A 20,059-nucleotide genomic window follows, 5' to 3' on the forward strand; every position below is an offset into this window, starting at 1 on the left:
TTAGGGATCACAGCTGTTCTTCATTTTAAAGATAAGCAGTAGTGTGTTCATTGCAAAGCTCTTAATTCAATAAAACTCTCATAGTTTTGTTTTGGTGGTAAAATCTTCACTTATCTCATACACTTGCTGGAAGTTGGTCCAGATGAAAGTATCTACCCTGGGATTACTGTTCTATGCAATTTGCCATGCAGAGGAGGCAAGAAGAGGGTGTTTACACATTAAATGAGATTCATATCTTCACTCTTCTTAAACTAATTTCTTCATCAAAACTATTATGCTCAGGACATAGGCAAGAGTAAAAGCTCAAGAAGGAACATATCTTTAGTTTTAGTCACAGTCAGGCACTGTTTAGAAAGACAGTCACACTGTTGTCACCAGCATGATCTAGAGTTTAAAAACGCCTGAGAGGCATCTGAAGCAAATGGGAGCTTCCTCTGAAGGGTGAATGGCTGGTTTTTAAAAAACAGCCTCTTAAAAACCTCTCCACGTGTGAGTGGACATCATTCCTCTTGGGCATGCACAGTTAAACCTTCATACCCTGTCAGGCCAGGTCACTTTGTTTGAAGGGCAGTAGTAATAAGTGGAATCTCCAAATAGGATGTAGTTAAAGCAGAGAACTGTCCTTGTAGGAAAAAAATAATCCTGATCTGAATTAAGGTTGTAGTCTGCAAGAGGGACAGACAGTCAACAATTATCAAAGCTATGGAGCTCTGAATTCATTATACCAATTGACTCCATCTTTTTCTACATGGTAGAATGCAATTCCACATATAGACACCCAAAATAATTATATATTTTCAGGAGCTTTTTTAAGCAAACATTAAGTTGCCTATAGATCAAATACAGTCCAGCTGTGACAGCACACTCATTTTCCATTTAATGGAAATTTTATTTCATTCCCATTATTTACTCATTTTCCATTCTAAAAAGCAACTATTTGCTAATGTGGAATTTTGTACTGATGTGACTATGCCACTTCCAGTGCCCAGTCTGACTTGTTGAAGGTGCTCTCAGATTTCATGGTGATTTAACTTATATTCAATTCATGCTAGCCAGTCTCAGAATCCGGCTGTTTTCTAACACATCCTCTGCAAGCATTTACTAGAGTAGTACCAGATGATAAAGAATATGTCCTTGGCAAAGCATGTAAGCTGGGGGAGGAAATTAAATAGTTTAAATCTAATCCCACACAAGACTTTATAATCAAATGGAAACAACATTTGCTTGTTGTGAGGATTAGCAAATCACTTCTTGTAAAAGTATATATATTCATACACAAAGAGGTAGCATCAGCTGAGTTACTTCTAATTTATGAATATGTATATACAAGTAGAACTTCATCTGCTGAAAAAACTGCAGTTGTCAGAATTTATCTAACAAAGTCTCTTTCATGTGCTTGACCTATGATTTATTCCTTAGAGTAGTCCATGGGATTTTATTTTATGGTGGGCAGATATTGTTTGAAAAATAGAATTCTTTTTATAGTTTGCAGACTCAAAAGGGGAAATATAACAGTTGCCTGTGTTACTTTTTTTGTTTCTGGCTTTGGCTAATGAGGTACTAATACAGTAAGGAATTGTATTTCAGGTGTGGATACTAGTCAGTGACTCATCCATTGCAAACCTTGTACATTACCTTTAAAATTAACCAAAATTAATCTTAAAGTTTCTTTAACTTTGCATCACGGTACTAATATACATAGTGCATTTTTTTTACAGTATTTTCTGTATCAGAGTTACTGATATTTTGGAGTAGAACTTGATCAAGTAAACTCAAGACCAATAAAAGTAGCTTTTACAGAACTCAAGTATTCATCTGCTATTGCATTATATGTATGAAGAAAAAATAGCAGAGGCATTAATTTTCAAACTATCAATGTCAATCTATCAAAGCAAGTTTCCAACATGCTTTTAAGTACAACACGATTAGTTATAAAAGTTATCAAAATAAACCCTGTAATTGTGGTCTACAGGCAGGGAGTTGAAAAAATAATTTTTAAGACTAAAGATTATGATCTTATTCCAATACAAAACAAACATGAGTTCATATGAAGGAAAGAAGTCTGAATACTCAGTCAAATCCCAATAAATTTTTGTCTGGTAAAGGAAGTTGAAATAATGCTTTACTAGAGCTTTTAAATACCTTTAAAAAAACATGTAAAGTTCATTAGTCCAATGACTTAATATTATAGTTTGAGCCACAGATGTGGTGCTTTGTTATAGCGAGGATATCAAAACCCAGAATCTAAATTGCATCTATACTGTAATCTGCCTGCTGAGAAGACCATACCGAGTGCTCCCAGTTTTAGGAAAACTGCAAGGGCAAGAACAGTATCAAATGATTCAAATATACTGTACCTGTCCACACTAAGGGCACAGAGGTTAAGGACTGTGATTCCCACTGATGCCTTCTGGATAAAGGGAAGGAATTTGCAAAGAAACTGTCCAAAATCCGTGTCTCCAAAAGGCCACTTCTGAGCAAGAAGCTAAAGAGAAGATATGAAATAATCAGAATATTTAAACAGTAACCTAGCAAGTATGTCACATTTGTAGTTATTTCTTATCTTAGACACAGCCATTGCAACCTTGAATTCTCCATACCTTAAGCCTATCCTTAGCACCCAGTGAATCTGGGAAGTGACTGCTACTACAGAAGCACAGAGGGTGAAACTTTAAACTTCAGTGTTGACCTTGCATTGTTAAAAGGTTTTTTTTTTATTATTGTGCATCATCCACCAGTACTGAATGATGAAAATCCAGCTCAACCCTGTCATACATGGTTGCAATTCCAGTGTCCCAGATCCAAGCAGTGAAAACATAACTCGGTGTTCATAAGGAAATACCTCAGAGACAAACTCTGGTGCTGCACGCAAGCAGATTCTTTTCATTGTAAATGTACCACTGTGTAGCTCATGACTGTTCACTGCCAGATTCTTAAATGTGTGAAGAAAATATTGTGCAGACATAATTTGTTCCATATTGTGTTTTGGAGGACTAGCATCATGCCTACGTGTGGGCTGTACTTCAAGGCAACAGAAAGGCATCCATTGGAAAGATGTGAGTGAGTGGCTGGGATTTAGATTACTATTTCTAAGGAAGCATTTTCATAACAAATATGAGTACAGTGATTCATGTGCATAGTTGTGAAGAATTAGTATATAAATAGTAGTATTTCTAGTTATAACCATTAAAACTTTGATCATGCCTTTGAACAAAGCTTTGATAGCACGTACACGTGCAAAATACAGGATAAAAAATTATTCAGGATGGTCAAATCTGCAACTGGCTGCAGAGTCACAGAAGATCTCCCTTTACTGGTGCTGACAGTAAATTGGCAGATTACAATCAATGTAAGTAAGTGTAATAAATGAAAAACTATTGAGTCCATACAAAGTACTGACCCCTAATTTAGCTATTTCCACTCATGTAAGGGATGTTTCAGCCACTGTGAATAGTTCTTTTGAAAAACAAAGGCACTAAACCTTCTCAGTCTTGCACTACCATTTTTTTCATCTTCCCTAAGTCTGAGCCTTTCTCAGGAGTAAGATACAGGATAAGAGGTCAGATGAATTCCTTGTGTTATATGGCACAGCAGTTCTTACGCTCCTACCAACTTCTATTAAAATGGTTGTGAATAGAAAGCATAAGATTTGAAATGAAAATATTAAATGTTTGAGCCAGATACATCACTTTGACAACATCAAAGTTGGACACCTCAACTTTTCATCAACATCCTAGTGAATGCTGTATCCCCTATATAGCCAGGGGGCACATTTTTAAAGGCAGTAATAAATAATAATTGACTTGCTGGATGACTGACTATTTATATCATGCAGTCATTGAATTTACATTAAACCTTACTGAATGAAGGCTAGAACACAGAATATTTTGATGGTACTGTCAAATTTGAAGATATTTTTATTTGCTTCAGAGAAAGACAGCAAATGGTCTGCTAAGGAATAACAATTATAAGCAAAACCCAAGCTTATCCAAAGCTTTTAAAACCTGATTTTGCTGAATTGTTGAAGACTGTTGAATCCAGACTTGAGACTGTTTGTGGAACTAAAATTGATTTAAGCTTCACAACAGTTTTATTTTCAAGTGAATCAGATGGAGGTAAACTGATGGCACAACAACCATTCCAATAAATACAGTTTGTGCAATGTGGCATAGTCTTGCTGCCCCTGGGCAAGAGTGCAACATGGAAAGGAGAGAACAAGGAACCATACTTTCATCTGCACAAAAGTGCTGGAGGACTGATGCATGCAAAAATCAGTTGTGTTTTTTCAATTATAAACACAGCCTGTGAATCATGTTTTTAATATTTTTACAGTTGAAACCAAAAAATGTGGAATATGATTAAATCAAAATTGTTATTTCTAGAGTTTACTTTTTTGCAGACCTGTTCTGCCAGGCCCTCTTTATCTTGGGCAGACTTCTCTGCTTACAGGCAGTTCATGTTTTGAGAGTTAGCTTTGCAACCACAAGGACTAGAAAATTTTTTTCAGTAGAAGCTTAGGCTCTGGAACACACTCATTTAGTAAGAGTGGGTGGATTCTGTCTGCAGAATTAGAAAAGCAAATTATGGTTGTAGCTTGGGATTACAGAATGCAAAGTAAACGTTTTATCTATTTAAATTAATGTTAAATTGAAACATAGTAATAATCAGTACCTTTAGTAATATAAATATTAACTATGGGAAGTTCAAATTCACAACTGTCTTTGTCTCAGTTAAGGTAGGAGTTACCTTTCTGTTTGCTCATAGCACGAGTTTTCCAAAGTTTAGCACTTTGCTGTAGAGTACAGGGTGTTTATCATAGAATGCCAGATTTGTGGGAATTCATCTTCTTCTCATAGTCCTGCCTTGGCTTTTTCACATCCCTTCTGTTTTATAGCTGTTCTTCACAATGCTGAATTACTTGTGTTTTTTCCCCAGATGATACCTCAAAAAATGCTGGAAGAAGCTATGTACTACACATTGCCCATGTCTCTCTAGGACCATATTAATACATTTGATTACTTGTATTTCGAGACAGATTTTAGCAATTCACAGCTTTCAGCCAACGAGGTGCTGATACTGTGAAGCAAACCTATGTGTGCTACTGCTTGTTGAACAGGAAAGATGTTATCTGTTATCTGGATTATTTTTTCTCTTCAACTGAATAGTAAAATGAGATCTCTCAATATAAGCTATAGGATCAATCCCCATTTATCTACTTCCAGTTTCTTGAGTGTTAGAATATCCTACCCCTGTGGTTCCATTTGCTCTTGTTCTGTTACTCTGTGTTGGTTTGTATTCTCTGGCATATTGAGAACTCTCACCTCCTTCAAGGAGAGCTGAATATCTTATTTACCATCAAGACCACAGCAGAGAAACTGCAAGCACCTTTGCAGTGGTTTCCCAGTTTAGGACAGTCATATTTGATGAAAGCAAATCCCCCTTTTGCCAGAAGGTTAGGAAATGGATCACTAGGATTGGTGATTTAACTGTAGTTAGTACCTTCAGTGACAAAGGTGATAAGTTGATGTCTACAAGCTCTTGATTAGTTCCTCTGATTTTATCTGTATTTATAGACTGGATGCTTTAATTATAGACTGAATGAAATACAGTGAAAGCACCAGAAAAATTATTTTCTAGATACATTTGCAATAGTATAACAAATGTTTGCAGGGTATATTTTCGCCTTTTGCCTAGAACTCGTGTATGGAGCTTTAGTTTATGTAGAGCTGCAGAAAAAAATGTTGGAGAAAGAAGGGATGATCAGAACAAATGGTAATCTGTCAATCCCCTGTGCTGAGCAGAGCCCCAAAAGTCATTTATCATTATAGATCACACTTTAAAAAGGCAACTGAAAGGTTGCCTATTCATTTTGGTGCACCTATTCATTTCGGTGCACTGACTGTGGCTGTAGCATATGCCCAGCAATGGAAATGAACAAGCACTTTGTAGTGACTGTGAAACTCTGTTCCTACAAGGCAAACATTAGCTTCAAAAAGAAAAGTGTTGCACTTGAAAAAGGTTCATTAACTCATTACTCATGGCAGGGAAGCCTTATCATGGTTCCAGCATGTACTCTTCTTCCCCACACCCCAGGAAGCTCTCCTTTTTTGAGATTAAAAGTGTTTCATTCTTTTTGTTTCTTACACTTTCCACTAATTGAAGTAATATCAGTACCAAATCATTAGACATTCTTTTCAAGTTGATTTTAATCAAAATCCCTGGGATCAGAATTACGTTTTTTCATAAGATTCACTTTGCAATCGTTTCTGTGGGTGTGCTCCATTATCACTCCACATTAGCTATGCATTCATTACTTCCTCTTGGATCAGGTGCCAGGTTTTTTTCTTCTGTAGATATTTTTAGTCAGCAAATCTGATCCTGTCTTTGGTTTTACTAATTTTTACATCAAAACAAGTCAAGTGCCCTCTACTCTGCCCTGACATGGTGTAGAAACTTCAGAGGGAAGTAACACATGTATTTTGAATTAAAAAATGGGCCCAGGAATTTAATTGAACTAGTCCTGATTTACTTAGGTACAATATAAGAACTGGAACTACAGGCTCTGCTCTTCAAGTGCTTTTGCATATTTTAATATTCAAACAAAATGATTCTAAAACGTTAGCAAATTACATTTTCTCTCAAGGCACTGGGATAGGAGAAATCAGACTGATTATCCCAACTTGTATCCCAGTTCTTCACGAGCTGGTCAAATGGATTGTGCTTTTGCAAACCCAGAGTTACAAAATCTCTGAGGTTTCAAAACAAGACATGCAGCAAAGGAAATGCACTTTTTCCCTTGTGCAGTTTGCCACTTAGAAGTATTTCATACTGTGGTGCAATTCCTGAGAAAAGAGCATAGTCAACATGTATTTTTCCACTGAAATTGGAAAATGAGATTTCAAGATTCTACTGCTGGTCTTAAAAAGCTCAGCAAAGTGACCAGACAGCCACAGCTTCCTTGAGCATCCCCCCTTCTCTGCTGCTTTATAAGGCCTCTCTGCCCTGACACTGCAGCTTGTAACAAACAAGACAGCAGCACTGAGAACATTCCTTTGCAATGATTTTTAAATGTCACTCAGTGGATTTTATTCTACTGCTGCTGCTATTTTCTAACCCCCATCAGCGTGGTAGCTGATGTACAAAACATGAAGTCCCACTGTGCATCCCCAGCAATTTATAGATGGTCTAAAAGAGAGAATGTTGTTGAATGAGTATTCACCAGAATATGCTGATGTGCATCCACAGTGTTTATCTAGTACTAGGCTGATCCTGTGTGTTTACAGGCAGATGGTGACCCTGGGGCTCAGCCCAAAATAGATGGACTGGTTTAGGTGCTAGATATGAACCAGCTCTGAGCTGCTCTATCAAACTGCTTTGGTTCAACGAGTACAGGTCAGGAGGTCCTTGCTCTTTGCCCCATGGTATTGAGGATGGAAGCAAAGGTTTCATACCTGCCCTTTTCTGCTCTCGTCTCATCTTAGTGCTCTAGAGACTTTCTCTTCCTATATCCACTTGGGACCATTGTGCTGACACACAAGATCACCTTCCCAGAAAGTGAAGCACGTTCCTCACAGGTAGTGTTTGCCTCTCATGCCACCCACACGCAGGATACTCTCCTGAGTTTTGTGGCATTTAAATGTTCAGAGATACTGAGGGAACAGTATCTGACAACCCTGGGAGTCAATTTCTGCTCTGTCTTCAGCAGAACAAACAGAAATAACTTCTTTATTCTGTGACTTAAGTTAAACACTTGTGCAGTAATGGGAAAAGGGACCAAACCAGCAGATTTCTGTCTGTATAGATAAAATCTAGTTGTATAACTGACCAGCACCTCCTAACCGGGGATGCTGAAAACCAGTGTAGGCTGTGGTGATTTTCTTTCCTTGCCACATGGTCTGGAATGAAAGACAAGAGAAATTCCTCTGTTTTTTTTTAAATCAGCACATTTGGCTTTTGTTGTTGGTTTTTGTTTTCCTATTGTTTTTTTAAAGGCTAATTTCCTCTAGGAATCATTGAGCTGGCTTGATAAAGCTCTGTCTGAAATTGTGTTCTACAGTTGTATATGCCCTTGTCTGCTTAAGGCATGGGCCAAACATGGTAGCTGGTGTTTTGGGTGAATCCAGCTGAAATCTGACTGAACACAGGAGTGTTGAAGGTCTGTACCACTGAGCTGTCTGCATTAAATGACAAAAGCTGATGATTCTGGCTGAAGTTTCTCTCCTATCCCTGCTCTGTAAGACTGTTTAGTGTAGGAATAAGGGTGTATTGAGTCTTCTGCTCTGTTATTTTGAATGTGGTGACTCAAACAGGACCCTTCTGTCCTCATGAAAGAAGAATTCACTGCATGCTCTTGAGCCTTTATCTTATTCCTAGAACCATATATCCAGAAGAGAATTGCATTGCTGGACAATCCTCATCCATTTCTTGCTTAAGAACCAAACTTGCTCATCCCATGTATGTAACTCAGCTGTTCTCTACAACTTTGCTGGAAAGAGGAAGAGCTGTAAGGGTGGAGAGATAGCACAGCCTGTCTCTAAGTATTCCTTCTCACTGCTGAAGTGAAAAACCTCCAATTTTGGAAGGATAGTGACTAGAGGAAAACAAAGAACAAGGTTAGCTTTTATCATGCAGGGCATGAGACCAATACTGAGTATATCATGGTGAGATGATAGTTTAAACTTCTTCCAACTTTGGTATCATTTGTTTATTTCCTTATACTTAGATTCACAATCCTGCCATGGTAGAGAAAGCACGCTGCATCTCTTCAACTCTTCTTTGCAGGAAATACATTCCTAATTTTGCTACAACTATAAGAACTGTCTTTTTTTCCACTTGGGGTGGATAAAAGACTGACTGGTTTTTTTCCTGGAAGGAAGAAAGGTTATGTGGGGATGCACAAGAACCATCAAAGACATTTTTTTACTCTGAATTGCCCTACCACAGCTTTTTCTACTCTTTTGCTCATCTTAGCCCAGCTGAGTAAAGCTAGAGGTAGCAGAGGGTCTCATGCCATTTCCTGAATGCTTACAGTCTTTTTCTCCTGGTTAGGCAGCTATGGAAGGGAATGTATAGTTCTTACACAAGAGAAAATAGTTTATACTTCAAGAGATCCTGAAAAGTAAGAAAACGGATGCCCTTCAACAAATGCCAGCTGAAACACTCTATCTCAACTAACTGGTAAAAAAATAAATGCTAAGTTTTACATTCTTGTTAAAATGTTTATATTTGTTACAAAAAATCTACTTAGTGGTAAAGCATACCTAACAACTCTAGACATCTGCCCTGTGGTATTTTTGCTGTTTACAAAGTAGGATTAGTTTTTTGTTGTTCCCTGGTGTTGGCTGTCTTCCCACCCTTTTAGGTAAACTGTTTCTCAAGCTGTGCTGCTCTTCTTCGTGGAAATGAGCTGCAAGGTGTGCTTATGTACATGGTGATTTGTTGAAAGGAATTTTTTTTTCAATCCCTGGGCGTAGTCTGGGCGTAGTATTGCTTTTGTTATTCTTCCAACTCTGTTGTCTTTTGTGTGTTGCTAAAGAGAGTGACAGGATTGTTAAGAAGTTACTGCAGAACTGGTAAACCCTGGATATGCACCATCTAAACAATTCCTTGTCATCTGTAGAGTTCAGCTGACTGAAAAGTAAAGGGAGCAAACATACTAAAATATTCTCTTAAACCCAGAGTCTCTAAGACCTGTCCAGTATCTAGATTTCTTTTATGTATGAACACTACATGGAGACACATACCCAAATAATAGGTCATGCTTGGAGCAGGTTGTATGGATTTGTGCATCCACCTGGAACAGCCAATGTGTTGCTTCTTGGAATCACTGATAAGAACCCATTGAAAGCCAGGATGCAGTTGTTAAGCTGAGGCCTCAGAATTTCCTACTGGTGTTGGTACTTCGTTGAGAAATACATATGGCACATATGAGAAATTTTGGTTTTAAAGCAGGATTTCTTCATTAAGTGCACTTCATGTGTGCTGTGGGCTTGGCTTTATACTCCTTTGGCATAAAACTATAACTACTGCAGATGCCACTTGCTCTATTAGCTACAAGATCAGTGCCAATGTGTTTAATTATCCCTTTTAAGGTACAATACTAATTCTGTTGGTAAAGGTATTCAGATATGCCAAATAATTTGTGGTTTAGAATGCATTGATCTAACACTTGTGCTCTGATGTTGAAAAATGTCCCTGATTAGAAATGCCTCTCCTAAGTCTTCCTTTACTGATAACAAAATGGCTGAAGATGTTTCCTCACTGTCAGCTACCTTATATATTTGCATTCATAATTTTCTAGGTGGACTACTCAGATTTAGATGTTGTTGCAACTAAGGTAAGTATGAATTTATTGACAAAATCCCCCCTTAATTTATTAAAGAAAACATTATCTTCTTGAGCTCTCTGGGCAGTGAACACTTGCCTGTTTTTTCTGGGTAGATGTCTTTCATCTTTATACCAGTAAAATAATTAGGAAAATGTTTTTATTGACCTTTAAAGAAACAGGGTAAAAGCTGGCTAATTGGCTTCATCTACTTTATAAACTCATGGTTTAAGAAGGTAAGCATATTATGATCTAAAGCAATGTAATTTATGTCAATCCTAGGTAGGTCAGTTTTCAATACATAAAAATTTAAACATTTTTCTCTAAAGTGCATAAAACTGGAAGCAGAGACAGCTCAGGACTTCCCAATAACATACTTAAAACTGAATTTTGCCATTCTAAAGGGGAGAGCCTTGGTCTAGAGTGTTTCAAGGTCCATAAGCTCAGGAAAGAGCTCTGGACAGCGTTCTCTGTGCTGTCCAACAACCCTGGGGTTGTTACTGTTGCTCTGCTGAGCTTTAGCCAGCGACAGCAGCAACAGCCATAAGGGCTTTCCAGACCTTAGTGCAGCCAAGACAATGGTGCTTCTATGGATATTCTGCTGCTGCCTATGCATAGCCTCAGAAAACAGTCTGGTTTTAGTAGGGAAATCAGCCCTACAGAGAAGTTTTCATACATTGCCTCTGAACTTGGCTTGTTTTCTGCAAACACCCGTGGCAGTGCTGGGTAAGGCAGGTGATGCTGCAGCTTTCAGTTGTGCTAATGCCACCTAAGACTAGAAAAGGGACCTGTCTCTTCAGTGCCTTAACCCTGCCTCAACAGTAGTGTAAAATATAAAAGTTCTTCTTCTGATCTTCTGTTCCCTGGAAAGAAATTGTTCTTACTGATTTGGAGCTATAGGCTTTGACATCTTGAAGATGTGAGATGGGCGTGTTTTGGGTAAAGAGGAAACTATTTGGGTCCAGGTGCTGTAAAAATGTGATTGAAAATTAAATTATCTTAGTTTGGTCTATTAAGGCTGGATTCACAACTGGCACCCTTCCTATAAAACTCAATTTATTAAAATTTTTAATATTGATTTGATATTACAAGTGGACATACTAGTGGTAATTAATTATAATGGGGTTTTAATACATCCAGAATATCTTCAAAAGCAGGCTAGTGAATATTAGTCACATTTCAATCCATTGAACAAATTGCCAGGGGGAACCTACTGTATAATTACAGTAATTGGAGAAAGTAAGGGGGGAATTTCTGAGCCTACTGTACCGTGAAGAAAAGATAAAAATGTCAAACACCTGTGACCACATCTTTAGTTGAAGTAAATTACATAATTACTTTTTTCCCCGCATCACATCTTTGTTAATTGTGTAAGTGTGTAGTAGAATGATGGACTTAATTCCCCTGGGACCTTACATTGTCAATTACTGTAATCTTACAGCTGCTTCTTTCTAAGGATTTGTGGAATGGATTTGAGCATCAGTAACATTACATTTTGAGAGTAGTTTCAAAATAGTTAAGGCCACCACTATGTTTCAGGAAAGTGATTCTACATATTTCTGATATTCAATTATAATTATACAGTATTATATATTTTGTTCTATACAATGGGCCACCTTAATAATCTACTATTTGTTATTTTAATATGCAGGTGAATGCTTGTTTACTCTAATTCTAGTTTCAGAGCTGTTTTGTCCTCCTAAAAATGAAGATCTGACCTGAAAGTTATTAAGTGCTTGAAGCCACTTCTTTATATAGGGTACTAATACATAGTTCAACATAAGGCTGACTCTAAGGAGCCTTTTAGCTAAAGCTAAAAGAATCTTTAAAGTAAAGTTCAGAAGTAAGTTTATAAAATACTTTAAAATTTAAACTTTAAAACAAAAATTAAAACACTTCATTTTTTTTTTTTCCTTAAAAGACTATCACTTCCATTCTCCATTTGGGGTATTTCCAGTGGCCAGCCTTCATAGTGTCACTCAACAAGAGGAGCTAAAAGGTGACACAGATTTTAGGATCCCTAGTGATACAAAGAGGAATGACATTTAACAAACTTTAAAATCAAGTCCTAATGTAAGGAGACACATTACTGAGTGGTTCCTATGAAAAATGGACTATACAAAATAATTGCATTTCTTATCAGAAGTACTACAGCTCCCTTGTAAATGCTATAAAGTGCTTCCCTGTATCAGAATGCATGCAGCTAACCTTAGACAACAAGGTGGTTCTATATGGTAATTTTAAAGTAATTTATTTTGAAGGTTCAAGCATTAAAAAAAATCTCTAAAAGATAGAATTATGCTTTAAATGGGATTTTAGTTCTGCCTTCTTACATGTGGGAATTGGCAGACCTTGATGTCAAGGGCTGCAGTTTTGTTCACAGCCTTTTTTTATCAAATACTTCTCTGCAGCACAGAAATAAATTTTCATATAGGCTAAAGAAATTTGATTTGCATGGAGCTATTCAGGGCCACAGTTCAGCTCAACATGTAAGATACAGCAAGGCAGATGAACCTGTGGAATGCCAGACAAGTGCCAGAAAATTAATAGAAAAATTGTAATGCAAAATGATAAAGGGAATATAAAAAATATTGTTCATTACTTTTAACTAAACTGCTAAAGAATTTTCAGAAGACCATCCAAAGGCAATTCTGAAACGCAAAATTAATTCCAGCTTTCCATTCCTCTTTGTGAAAAAAGCAGCAGAGCTCTTGAAAGGTTAGAAAAAAATTGGGTAATAAAAATACTTGTTCTTGCCCATACTCGGCTCTGAAAAGAACTCATGCCATTTTTCCTTAAAATTTACTATCGTGTATACCACAAGAAGTGAGAATACTGCCTTAGCAATTATCCATAAACATATAAGGATAGATTTACCAGAGAGGAAACTGTAATGCATGTTGGGAGGTGCAGTCATAGAGTCATAGAATCCCAGAACAGTTTGGTTGGAAGAAACCTTAAAGATGATCCAGTTCCAACCCCTCTGCAGTGACACCTCCCACTAGAACAGGCTGCTCAAAGCCCAGCCAGCCTGGCCTTGTGTAAGTGATGAGTCCAGGTGAGAATCCCAATCCCATGTCCCATTAGGCATTCCCACAGCTATGGAAGATGGGTGAATCTCTAATCAGGCAGACACTAATCTTTCTCAGCAACTACTTAATTCAAAATACTCTACAGACACCTGCTATCTCATCAGCAATTTATGATAATTTAATTTTCCAGGTGGAATATTGAAAAGTGTAAACTTGAATTTCCATTAAATTGCGTATGTTAGTATTGACAGTCATTATCCTAGTTTCAAATTCATATTATATTAAAACCAGGTAAAGTTAAAAGAATTATCTGTAATTTATAATACTGGAAGATCAGAACCAGGTGCTGTATTTTACCATAGATAATATGCCTCTGGATAAATGTAATATATGAACATATAGATATTTTTTATCCATTAATTAATTCAAATTTTATGATCTTGTCCTATGAATACCTGTGTTATAAGGCAGTTATTATGTCAATAGTTATACATATGCAAAATTCATCACTATTTCTTAAATTTTAAAATCCAATTTGAAACCACAGGACACCAGTTATTATAAAATTATGCATTAAAATGATTCATTTAAAGCCTATGTAAATAAAAGGTAAGTCCTTAGAATCACTGAGGGCCAAGAAGAAAAACATTCTTTTTAAATTATAATACTTAGGGTTGTATTTACTGCCAGAAGGACATTATGTTTTTGCTGAGAAAAGAAAGAAGTCTAATATCCTATCAGCTATGCACCTGTGTACAATCCACAAAGAGACAGACACAAGCTTACAACATTCTTTGATGATTTTCTAAGATAAGCTAATATCAGTGAGCTGTATTAAAAAAAGGCCTTAGTTCTCTTTATTCAAGCATGTCCTGACTTGAATTATATTAGTAAATATATATGGCATCAGAAAAAGCACTTCTTTATGGTTTTGTTTAATTAAAATGGAAAATCAAAACACTGGGGCAGGATAAATTCCTACCAGATAAAAGAATTGCTAAGGAGCCTTTTCATACTTTGACAAACCCAGATGAAATTTAATGTTTCAGAAATGGTCTGTGATATATTTGATTTTACTAACTCTGGAATAATTCTGAGAATCTGCTATTAATGACTGTTAAATGAAAACCTTAAGGCTCAATTTAGCTGACATAATCTCTCTCTGCAAAGCCTTAACACGAAGCCTGCATATCACAGGGAGTATTTTCTGTCAAAATATAAAGTAAGGGTAGGATATTCCAAAAATAGCAACTAGTCCATCAAGAAGAGAACAGTTTATAAAAAGTCTCCTCTTATAAACTCTTCTGCTAGCTCTAGTAGCTGTAATAAATGAAGAGCTCCTGTGAAACGCCCAAGGCCACACTTGGGTTAAGAACTAAGAGTTACATCATCTTTAACAGGAGATACACTTTTTCTTGATGGAGGTGAGACCTGAGAGCAAGGATTTTGTTGCAGAACAAAAAGGAATTGTATTTTCTCTTAAGTGCACTATTCATTGACAAAAGGGCAGCAAACAGACAGAGGAGTAACCACAGAGAACAGACAGTGTGCTTGCAAGGCAAGTGCAATTAGAATGCCTGGTGTGGTGTCCTACCTTGTACACGATGATGGGGATATCAATGACAATGTAGATAAGGTCTCCCAGTGCCAGGCTGGCTATCAGTGCATTGGGGCCGTTCCTCATACACTTGTTCTGGTAAATGATCCTCAGCAGAGTTGCATTCCCAACCATTCCGACGATGAAAATAGCACAAGATACCACCGTGTTGATGTATTTAAAAGTTTCGGCAATCTTGGTCTGCTGGGAGCATTTGACAGTTTGGTTGGACACGGGGGGCTGCACGGTGGTGAGGAGTAAGCTGGATTCCATCCCTGAGAAAGTGGAGAGGTGGTTTTCCAGGTCACTCCGATTGGCATCGGATCTGGCAGAGCTGTCGCTGAGGACAAATCCCGGAACCAGCAGCAGCAAGGAAACTCTTAAACACAAGGCTCCCATCCTGAAGTCCCCAAAGAGCGAATTCAGACAGGGTTTTTGGGTCTTTTCAGTATTTCAGTCGGGTACTTTTCACTTCTTCACCTGTGGAGAGAAACAGTAAGCAAAAATAGAAAACAAAAAAGAAATACAGAATAAGTGCAACAGGTAGACTAACACACCCTGTTTCACACTTAGGAAGGGTATTTGAATATTCAGTCTCTGCAGCTAATAGGCATAAACACCTGTTTATACTAACTGCACTACTCTGAAATCTAGATTACCCCCGTTAACTCTCTGACAAAAGGCAAACACAGAAAATTCCTTAAGTAATCGATAGCTTATACAAATAAGATTCTACAAAACCCTTTTAGCTTGATGCAGAACTGGTATATGGATGGAAAAAATGAGGTGGATGAAATTCAGTTTTAAAATACTGTCTTGCAAGAAAACTCAACCTACCTTGGAGACTGCTGAATAATATTTTAGATAAAATAAGAAGATATTCTTTTATATTTGAAAAAGTAGGGTAACAGCAATGCATCAATAGTTAAAGGTAGCAAATCTGTTAATTTTCTCAATATTTTTGATATATTGCAACAATTAGCCTTTATCTATTTTTATCTGATTTATTAACTGGATTTCAAATGAAGACTGAAAATACATGGATTTCAAGTCAAATTTTTTACCAGATCCAAAGTCCCTAAATATTAAGAGGAAGACTTTTACAGTCTAGGTCTAGGTCTACCTTTGGCCAGGAAAAACCCTTCAAACTTCTATGTCCCTTGGTTCCTGAATGTCATTGCAACTCATGTGCAGTACTTAGCCACAGTGAAGCTAATTATAAAAATTTAAGCTCTTTTAAAGATAAAAAATGCTGATTTAGTATTCTAAGCAACAAGTCATGACACTTCCAGTTAGGAAAGGAAGCATCATAGCATTCTGTCCCAGTAAGTGGGACTGCCTGTGTGTAACCCCTGCCCCAGTGGGTATAGATACCACACCTCCAATGAAACCAAGGATGCCACTCAAGTCCATTTCCTTGAAGCCTAAGTTTAATATAAGATAAAGATTTTTTTTATTTTACATGGCTTACGTCTGCAAAACAAGGCAAAGTTCTGTTGACAAAAGAAGAGCAGAAAATAAAGTATTTATAACTTTCTGATTTCTAGGGACTCACATGAAGTATTTGGAAGGATCCTTTTAAATAAATTAATCTTAATTCCATTCCCTGTGGGGCTGTTAAGTCAGAGTTTATAGCAAGAAATTTACCAAAGAAGGAGGGAGACAATTTACTGATAGTACTTCTGGAACAGGCACAGTATAAATATTTACTACTATTGAGGCTTCTGTTGTGTGTGGTCTGTGAAGTGTGTGTGTACCTATATACAGCAGCAAATGCCATATTAACCAGAGTATTTATTCCTGTCTGGCATGTAGAGTGTTATCCCTCACAGAGCAGGGCTCCACGTTTACAGTCCTTATATTGGTGTATTCGAGATGAGGATCTGACCAATTGTGAGTTCCCATGGACTTGATTTTAAAGGTGAATGTATTAAATAGTAAATCCTTCTTTATTAAATGCTGGATACAACAGTATCCCAGGACAGTCAGCAGCAGTTTGCAAGATGCAAGTGCATTCACTTTAGGTTTCTAAATCAAAACCAGCAGAGATATTTGACTGTAACTGTTTTCAGGCAAGTATTAACACTTGTATTATTTACTGTGACAATGGTGCCTCAATTTACAAATGAGAAAACTGTATCACTATTAAATGACTTTCCCCAGTAAATGCGACACTGCTATGAACAGAACTCACAGCCCTGTGTTTCAGTAGTTATATTAGTATCCTCCTTAATTAATGTCGTTTTCTTGTGAAAATGGGATGTATGTATCCTATGAACGTGGTGGTGGCGTGGCAATCGTGCAGTCAGCTTGCAAAGCTTGGAACAGAATTGTCATTTACCATCTCTTCCCTCTCCTGGAAGAAACTTTTCCCTAAGAAGCAAAACTAAAAAGTTTTTAATATATAAACTTCTAAGGATTTTTTTTTCGGATTCCCAGCAGTCCTTCATTCCTCTGTGCATATTTTCAAAGTATTTGTCTTGTTACGGAGGATGACATGCAAACTGCCTCATATGAGTGACATCCTAGGATCTGTAGTAACTTTTTGCAATAAGGTAATCTAGTATTGCCCTTCACACGCAGCCTGGAGCGTGTGATGTTGCTGTGTTAATCCGGGGTCCGCAGGCATGTGCCGTGCCTCTGCTTCTGCAGCGCTGCAGAACCAGCCGCTGATGCAGAGAACGGAATTCCTGACTTGCCTGGGGTAACAAGCCAGAAAAATTCCCATGCCGAGGTTCGCCAAGAAGAGACCGTACCAGTGGGAACGGAATTGTTCCAAGTATTAAAGATGAGCTAAAACGTTATCAGTGATGGATCAGCCTGAAGGCAGCTGAGATGTGAACAGGAGCAGGGCAGGAAAAGCACTGAAGGGAACAAGGGGGACTCCTCCGGGCTGTTCCCAGCCCGGCACAGGCAGGAGCGCTCCGCGCTGTTCCCAGCCCGGCTCAGGCAGGAGCGCTCCGCGCTGCCGGGGAGGCTCCCGCTGCTCCTCCGCTACCGCCAGAGGAAACGCGCTCCCTGTGCCACTATCAAGGGATGGATTCTAACGTGCGCTTGGCTAATCAGCGCTACCTCCCCTGCAGCTTGCATAGCGAGCCTCTGGCGAGAGCTATATATTGTTAAACTTTATTTAATAGCAGTTCCCCCGAGCTGCCTTGTGCCTGTCTCGTGTTCTCTCTCACTCTCTCTCTCACACCCCGCTCTCACACACGCACACAGAGATGCGCGGCCGTCCCCGAATCCCTCTCTGGGGCGTTTCCGAGCGGTGCCCGCGGTCGGGGCCGGGCTGTTCCCGGGGCGGGCTCGGGCTCGGGCTCGGGGCTCCCGCACGGGCTCGGGGCTCCCGCAGCATTCCGCGCACTTCCCCCCGCCGCGCCTCCCCGCCAGGCTCACCCTCATGCTGGGGCTGCTGCCGCCGCCGCCGAGAATTTCCTCCGAGTGGCTTTTCCTGGGATAGTCTCACCAGATCCTCCTGCCTGCGTCTGACTGGGTGGGATTGAAAATCTCCACCTCCGCTAAATCAGTGAAAGAAAGAGACGGACTGAAGAAGTCGGAGCGTCCCCTCTTTTCTGCCCCCTCCCCCAATTAAAACAAACCTCCAGCCCGAACTGAGCCCCTGCCAATGTTAAACACAAAGGCTGCCTCCCGGGCACAAGGGAACGCTGAGCTCTTTTAACTGTTTCCTGGCTGAAACTGAGCTAAACTACTTTGCTGGACTCATCTAAGACACAGCCTTGGGAATCCACTCCTGCAGCTGCCTGTGCCAATAGCACACAGCATTCTCAGAAAGGTTCTCTATCTGATCCCACCAGACGGCAGAGGAGCCAAGAGCAAAACGGTGGGAAAAATCCCCTGATGAAATATACCATTTTTGCTTTGCATTCCCCTCAGGTTTGGCCAGGATCAGAGTCTCTTTCTGAGACAATCAGTAAAACTCTATGTGTGAGAGTTTCCAAAATACTGGATTCATAAACAGAGACTGTTCCTGAATGAAAATTTCCTTGGTCCATCTGGGAAACACCTTGCTAATACCTCTTAGTCTCATTTACAATGATAATAAGAGTGTGGCATTTTCTGTCAGTCCTATGTTTCCTATCACTGTTCTTCTGTCAAGGTAGTGGTGTGAAAAAACTTGTGCAGAAAAAGTGGAAAGCTCTTTTATAGCTAAGGATATTTTCTCATGATGAAAGAAATGCCAGTGTATCATGGGGAGCAGCTTGTAATGGAAAGAGTTTCAAAATCCCTTCATGGTAGCAAGTTTAAGAAATTTTGAGTCCCTTATTGAATCATTCCAGGTTTCTCATTTCCTGGCAAGTTTCCATCTGTCTGAACCACAGAAATTATTTTCTAAACATATTCAGGCTTCTTTTGAATACAAAAAGGCAGTCTTCCTAAATAAGATATAAAAATATGTAGTGCTAAAACAGTAAAAGCAGACAAAAGAACAACAGAGAATGAGATGCTGGTGGCCTGCAGAATTAAAATATCTGACACTTAATCATGTAACAAATTGTTTTGAACTGTCAGTTTTGCATAGTTAGTTAAAAGAATGCTTCCGTAGCGTGTTTAAAATCATCTGATAAATCATGTACAGGAAAAACCAGCATCTGGATCGACTGGAATAGCAATACTTTATTACTTCTAGAAAGTCATCTCAGTTAAATGAAGTGTCAAAACATAAGATCTTTGAAGAAATGTATATGTTCAGGCTGGGAATCACAAAGAACCTACTGTTTGCAAATTGGGTAGAAACGTTTAATTCAAAATCTCAAGTTCCCCTGAAGTTGTATAGATGCTGATAAGCCACTAAATTGTCCATATACTAGTAAAAGTAATTTGAATCCTTTACATTTTGGTCATAGATGTGCAGTATTAATGATTTGCTTTGTCAAGAATCATCTATATGGTAACTTGTTGGAAAAACTGTTGAAGAGCTGGCAAGGGTGTAGTTAAAGACCATGTGGACTTTATGAAGTGCTTTATTGAATGCAATTCTTAAATCTCTTGTGTGTTCTCTAAACATTGTTAAGACCCAATTCCTTTCCTGGGATCATTTGACCTTCATTTCTAAGCAACTAGAGTTGTAAAAATAAAAAGAACAAATCA

General features: G+C 38.4%; 1 protein-coding gene across 1 annotated transcript in view; it reads right to left on the reverse strand.

The window, feature by feature from the left end:
- The window catches only part of EDNRA (endothelin receptor type A), a 32,173-nt gene extending 13,650 nt beyond the window's left edge, over positions 1 to 18,523 (reverse strand). The window contains exons 1-3 of the mRNA XM_018073525.1: positions 18,347 to 18,523; positions 14,951 to 15,433; positions 2,358 to 2,485 (exon numbers count right to left, since the gene is read on the reverse strand). Of these exons, the coding sequence (XP_017929014.1) occupies positions 2,358 to 2,485; positions 14,951 to 15,352 (530 nt within the window). The 5' untranslated portion in view covers positions 15,353 to 15,433; positions 18,347 to 18,523. The remainder of the gene's footprint in view (positions 1 to 2,357; positions 2,486 to 14,950; positions 15,434 to 18,346) is intronic.
- Positions 18,524 to 20,059: the final 1,536 nt, after the last annotated feature.

This window comes from Manacus vitellinus, unplaced genomic scaffold (assembly GCF_001715985.3).
Source record: "Manacus vitellinus isolate BGI_N305 unplaced genomic scaffold, ASM171598v3 scaffold_0_pilon, whole genome shotgun sequence".
Lineage (NCBI taxonomy): Eukaryota > Metazoa > Chordata > Aves > Passeriformes > Pipridae > Manacus > Manacus vitellinus.